Source organism: Hermetia illucens, chromosome 1 (assembly GCF_905115235.1).
Source record: "Hermetia illucens chromosome 1, iHerIll2.2.curated.20191125, whole genome shotgun sequence".
NCBI classification, from domain to species: Eukaryota; Metazoa; Arthropoda; class Insecta; order Diptera; family Stratiomyidae; genus Hermetia; species Hermetia illucens.
Window position 1 is genome coordinate 176,882,904 of NC_051849.1, and position 7,062 is coordinate 176,889,965.

The 7,062-nt window shown below is 40.1% G+C and overlaps 1 protein-coding gene across 1 annotated transcript; it reads right to left on the minus strand.

Annotated features, from left to right (window-relative positions):
* Positions 1-825: 825 nt before the first annotated feature.
* Positions 826-5,990, minus strand: LOC119661146. The gene is made up of 3 exons (XM_038070355.1): positions 5,489-5,990; positions 1,138-1,715; positions 826-1,075 (listed from the first exon to the last, which is right to left on the minus strand). Exons 1-3 carry the CDS (start codon positions 5,903-5,905, stop codon positions 988-990), a joined length of 1,083 nt encoding a protein of 360 aa, XP_037926283.1. The 5' UTR covers positions 5,906-5,990; the 3' UTR covers positions 826-987.
* Positions 5,991-7,062: the final 1,072 nt, after the last annotated feature.

Genomic DNA, 7,062 nt, shown 5'->3' on the forward strand with positions numbered 1-7,062 from the left:
TCTGTAAGCCATCAAGTGTGAACACAAGGAGGTCTAAAGAGGTAACAGGATGGACTGGACAGGAATAGAAGCAACTATTATAGCGAGGAAATTGATTGAGCATTAGAAAGGAAAAAATATTAATTAAAGAAGAAGCATTAACCGGTGTTTAAATGGAATACTGATGGTTTAATTATGTGGATTCGAGCAATCGACGGTGCCCTTCGTCGGGCTGTTAAATTTTCAAGTGACAGCAATACCAGGCGGCAGAACTAAAAGTTCACAGATTTGGGTGCCGCCAGTTTTTGTAGACTTTCTTAGGTCTCAAATCAGAGGGCCGGAGGCCACCGGACGACGATTGATTGTACGTCGTAACAAGGAAAACATAAACTTAAGATATCACTATATTTCTTTTTTTGTAATAAACAACTTCCCCTCTTAGGAGTAAAATCCATTAACACGCAGAGCTCTGGGTGAAGAATCGTGAGTTTTTTCATTTTCTATATATACTTTTATTGTATTGTATTACTTTACCTCCATTAATGTTCTGTTCCCTCGGCGATCGCAAATCAAAACTCGGATCGCTTCTGGATGAAAGAGACGTTCAAACTGTTTATTCCTGAGAGTATTTTTTCCGAATTTTCATCTTGATTTGAACACCATCATTTGTAAGAAAACCCAATCACTTTTTATTCAATGTAATAGAAGAAATTGCCAGAATAACTCGGTGGGTGTCGGGTACCAGTAGATTCAGCTATCAATGACGAGCTGAGTCAAATCAGCGCAATAATGACGGGCGAGCATAACGCAGGCTACATTGCTTATTAATACTAATAAAAGGAAACAATCGTTAATTAGGTCTATCTATTTTTGGCTGATTTAGTCCACATTAGTACATAATATGCTAAACTAGTAGTATGTATTTCTAATTTTAGTATGTGCACGAATTCGAGGTTGAACCCTGGATCACAAGGATCTCGAAATTCTTCTCACGCACAGTGGCCCTAATTAAGGTCGGCGGCTTTCGCTTTTCTTTTTACTAACATCTTTGTCGCGGTGAATTTGTTCATTTTCGTCGGTATTCGATTGGTCATCCCTGAAAGATGCAAATTATAAGAACATACTCTTAGAGATATGCCGTCCAAAAGCAAATCATACCCACTATCCTCGATGGCATCCATATAATGACTTTGTGCCGTACGTATCGAAAACAAGGACCGGTATTCTGACTTGGCTACACTTCCTAGATCTGATTTGATTCCATTTTCGAAATTTGAGTTGTTTGCATTTCCTAAATCTGTCTTGGCTTTACTTTCGAATTTTAACTTCACTGGGCTTCCAAAATCCGATTCAGCTGTAATTCTCAGGCGTGAGTTATTTGCACCTCCTAAATCTGATTTATTTACGTCTCCCAAATCTAAGTTATCTGAATTTCCAAGCACTGATTTGGATCCACTACCTAATTTTGTCTCCACTGCATTTACCGAATCCAATTTGGCTGTTTTTCCCAAATTTGACAAGTCTCTGTTTCCCAATTCTGACTTGGAATTATCTTTAAATGATACCGATAGTTTGCTTTTAGATTTAGATCTACATTGCGAACTCAGGTCGCCCGCCGTGCAAGTTGACCCCCTGATTATTACTATCTCATTATTTGCTTTGTTGATGCGCTTTAGACCATCTATTTTCAGCACATCAGAAGCTGCAGCGATGACGCCATCTCGTTCGTAGATAATCTGCGGAATAATTTGATTTAGACTTATTTCAAAACAGTAGCAACCTAAATGTCTCGTGCGCGGAATTTATCACAGATCAGAACTGCGGTGTCTCTGGCAAGAGCATGATGGAGTTTGGTTAGAATGGAGTCTGCCTGTGCGCAAAGGTTGAGATTTAGAAAAGTAGGTTTGTATCGATTGTTTAACCTGGTTTCATACAGGGGCACTATTTTCAGATTATGTTCGTTTAGCAACAATTCGAGCTCGCGCCATCGAGCACGGCCGACAACAGAGTTGATTATCAACTCAATGATTCTAGCATTTGGTTGGATATCCCCTTATATTGCCCAGAGAACTATCAGAAATCTGATATTCCTTGGTTAGAAGGTATATGTGGGATCCAATGGGTTGGGTTGTCGGAGCATAATACATTGGAGAAAGGTAAGGATGACCGAGTGAAAGAAGGCTTTAAAATCCAACTAGACAGTGGATGGGATCCTGTTAATTTGGGAAGGAGGCGACTGTTTTTGTATTTTCCTCCTCATCATCACCATAGTGAAGTTAAGGCATTTGGCGCAGTTGGAGGAGTGACCGCTGTCCTCACAATTCACACACGTGGGGCTTTCAGAAGAAGATGCGTGATTCAGACCACGAATAATAAGCGAAGTGGTATACAACAGTAGACTTGAAGAACTTTGCCTTTTTCTCCAGGAGAAAATTCTTCGTAACAGTGTCGTCCTCTTCAGACTTCAATAGTATTTGAAACTTCTGATTTTTACCAAGTAGTCGTTGGTTACGACATTAGAAACGGTTGTCTGAGTAATCCTGAAATTCTCTGCGGGCCCAAAAGTAGCAACAGGAGGAATCTTAGTACTCCCCTATTATAATGTTATTCTTAGCTGCCTCATCCGCCAACTATGCTACTGTAAGGTATTATAAGCAACAGAAAAGCCACCTCTTTGTAATGGAAATCATATAACATATCCATAACTTATTTTTATTTTTATTTTTATTAGTTTTCAACAAAACCTTATTAAAATCGATTCACTGTCCGTCTGTCCATCTATCTGCCACACGCTCTTTCTTCAGAGACGACTGTACCGACTGATACGAAATTTGGTTAGAAGGTGGGAACTGTGATGTATTACATTGTTGCATGTTGAACTTAATAAGGGGGTATCCCTGTATACCTAAAAGGTGAATCCAACATTTTCATATGGCCATATGAGGCATCAAATTAAAGGTCTCGATTAGTACTGCTAGTTTTAACATTGGTTACAAAGGCAGGAATTGACCCAAAAGGGTCAATAGCTTTAAGGAGCCATTCTCAAAAATTACCCAACCGGAAAGTCTGAAAAAAATCATTATAGTCCATGCCCTTGATATCTAGGGCGCCAAATATTCCCCGTTACAATATCTGCTCAAATAAAGTCAACAATAGTATATTTCTAATATTTTGAAAATTTACTGTACCCTTAAGTTCACCTTAGATCCGCATAATTTTTCAGCGAGGTGGATTTTAGTAGGGAGCATCATATTGGAAAGTTTGGCGGAAATCCTAGCATCATTAACAAAGTTACGGTAGGTCAAAATTGCCCCTGTCACATCAAATTACTACTGCCCACGAAATCAAATGTCAGCACCGCATTGAATTGAATATTGGGTATATTCAACGTATATACACTGAAGCGCTAAGTTTCCGGTTTCCTGTTTGTTAATAAATTTATTTGTGGCAATAAAATGATTTAGGGTGAAGACAAAGTTGCGAGGATCTTTGTCGTGACTTGAAAATTGTACGCGATAGTCACACCAGCGCGTCAGTCATCTCGCCATGCGTTTTATACTGTTAAATATAGCTTAGCTTACCTCAACCCTTCATATCTATGTACGTTTTTAACGATGTCTAAAGTATGTATGCACCCCCCAAACCCCAATATTGGATGAACTCCACCTTATTAAAGACTTAATATTGTTCACTCTGCTCCTGCTTCTTGTGAAAGATGCAAAGGTACACCGTTATTATTTTGCTGGAAAATGATGTTTTGGTCGGGTCTTCCTTTGAGTCGGAGCTGTTGGAGCATATCGAGTGCATTTTTCAACTTCTCCTTGAGGCCGGTTTAGTACTCAATGTTGACAAATGCAAATTCTTTCTACCGCTCTTGAAATTTCTCCGTCATCTGATTATCTCTGAAGGGGTATAACTGGAACTGTTAAAGTGCAAGCGATTTCGAAAACAATTAAGGATCTAGGAAGGATTTGGAGCAGCTTCTACCGTTATTTCTTACCCAAGACCGCTCAGCATCAACCGACCCTTAACGCTTGTCTGGGCTGCAGGTGAAAGACTTCCATCTGATTGCGTAGTCCCCAGAGGTTATCCAGGCGTTTGAGACCACTGATCAACAGCTACACGTCTGACATTCGCTGTGAATGATTTACCACCAAAAAGTGAACCAAGTTCAAGTCCAAGTAACTGAGCCCCGTTCAACGGAAATACTACACCTACGATCGTTATTTGCGCTTATTTTGCAATCAAATACGTCCGGTATTCCCTTGAATGTAGGCCATTCATAATGTTCACAGGTCGTATCTTTGCTTTGAAACAGAGCCCAACAAAGCATCGCTTAGCCAACATTGGCAACTTAGTTTTATCGGCCAGTACACTTCCCACATTGAACATGCGTCTGGAAAAGATAACGTAGTTGGCGACGCATTATAGAGTAATGCAAAGGTGAAGATCTCCACCAACGTCGTTTCTTGTAGGCTTAAAAGGACGATGCGGTTCTCCAGAGCCTCAGGATTAACTTCATTACAGATTTAGGAATTTTAAGATCTTCAGCTCAACGTATATTCTACGTGACTTCAAACAACGGACCAACGTCATATATTCTGCCCGATTGCCGTAAATGAATATTGCTTGCGACTATCAACAAGGACATTAGTTTCTGGGCCTAATCGTGTATCTCATGGTAAAAGTACAAAATGTGTGTGAAGAAAGATACGCATGTTTGTTCAGTCCAACCCATGTCGACATAATCGGTGCGGTGGCTCAGGTGATACCTCTGAAAGATATTATTGTTCAATCTTCCGTCGAAGTCCTATGTCGAGAGTGGATTCAATGCTTTAGAGTGCCTCCATTTCTTATCGGCTTCAACCGCTACCCGACAACCGCGTACCAGCTGTAGTGCAATGGGGTGCTCGAAAGATGGCACAGGACGCTGAAAACCGCAATAATGGCCACCATTTCAGCCTCGAAGTCGGAGATACCGAAAAAGAGGATCTTCCTAGACCGGTTGAAGTCAGCGGTTTAAGAAGGCGGTGCAGTGCTGTTGCAGAACGAGTAATTCACATAACGCCCGCACCATTTTCATTGAACGCAACCATTTCTCTGAACGTACCTCGAAGATTGAAAGGATCACAGATAACCGCCGACACTCAAAAATTTATTCCGTTACTTATCGTCGGTTGAGGATTCGCGTTTATTTAAAATAATTTATTAATATTAATGTAGCAGGATGAAGTATGAAGCATGAAGATTACTCGGTGTGAGCGATTCAAATATCCATGTCTTCAGTCAATGGTCCGCTACACAATGAAATTGTTCCCCAACTAGCATCCTTTGTCATCAACGTAGCAACATAAATAAACCCTAAATCTATGGCTAACGAAACTTAATTTTACTAGGTGGCATTATTAAGATTTTTTCACGGTTTGGGCTAATAAGAGGGAACATAAATTCGTATCATCTATTGGAAAAGCACTTGCAGTAACTTCAATTCAATTCTCCTTAAACTCACCTTATTTTCAAATTGCTGTTCCCAAATCAACGATCGTTTTTTCACATTTGCTTTGTTCATCCAACGTTTCACAAATTTCCTAACCTTCGAATAATTTTCAGTTTTCACCATTTCTTCGTGGATAAAAGTTTGCCTCTCAAAATCGGGCATATTTTTCTGTTTAGATAAAATCAACAAATCACGATACAAGAAAAAGTTACGCGTATTCGTTTCTTCAGGAGTACTGTTGGGAGCAGCGAAGGGAACTGATAAAGGGACTTTATATCTTGCCGGGTAGTCCTTGATCATGGCTTCAAACATCACAGTATTCACCAATTTTTCTACTGCAAACATCAATTGTTCATATTTTTTCTGTCGGTAAACGAAATGAAAAAATCGAGCACATATCCCACCACCACTACCTCCTGCCTCCTGCATGGATAAAAGATAATTTATTTTAAACTTTTTAAAAATTTACTGAAACATATTGGCAGCTTCGTAAATTTGAAAACGTAAATCGCAAAGGTTGCTAGCCGCTTTTCTACATTAAATTTTCAGAAGAACCACAGGATACAGGACTTTTGTTGCACTTACCATTCTTGGAAGGATTTCGAGCAGAACCGCCATCAGGAGTCAGTCATGTATGCAGCGTGACTATCACTGCCGATTGCGATGCACTCACCCTTTAACTACTCATCAATCAACCCACTTTTCGTTTCTGTACGAATGGTCGAATCCTACTGCAGAACCCTGTTTTCATTTTCAGCTACTGGTATAGAAGAACTCAGTATATTGTGCCTGGTTCATCCCAGATAACTTCATATCTCGCGCCAAACTAATATATGAAGTTCCGCGAATAAGAAAGTATTATAAAAAACTGGATTCAGTTCCCAATAACTCTTCCAAAATTCTCCGTGTTTTTCACGTTTATTAATACCAGTAGCTTTAGAGGAATTACGGTGCTCTGAATATACTAATCCCAAACTGAAAATTGAATAATGCATTTAGAGCTACGCTGGATGTCGTGCTGATACACTACGGATTCATCAGCGAATAGCAGCTTAGTCATGCCAACATATATCCACATTTCCACCTAGGACCGAAGTCCCCATGTCGAGGCAAAGGTCCGCCTGCACAGCTCATAGGCTATAACAGCTCGTTTTGTCTTTACATCAACACCTTTGGTTAAAAGAAGCTTCGTATATGGAATGACTACCAGATATTTCACTTCTTCGGGGAGCTGAAGGGTCGTGTACAATATCCTCCTTTTTGTAAATAATATTATCGGGATTTTATTTGAATTAACTGAATGTCCATGCCTGCCGGCTACGTCATCTGCTCTCGCAATGTTCCAATTCCCCTTAAAGCATTTTCGTTTTGGAGGTTTTCAGCAATTGCCAACTCTGTGCCTTTCCCTTCCATCACCTGTTGTTGCGAATGGCGCACTTCCACTTACGAGTTCGTTAAAGTTGCATCCGGTTTTCTAAGGGAGTCCAATATGGCCGAACCAGAATTCTACACAGCCTTGAAGGCTCTCTTTCACCTCGACGCTCGCATCGAAAGTTGGGTCTGACGTTGTGAGTTACTGTAAGTTT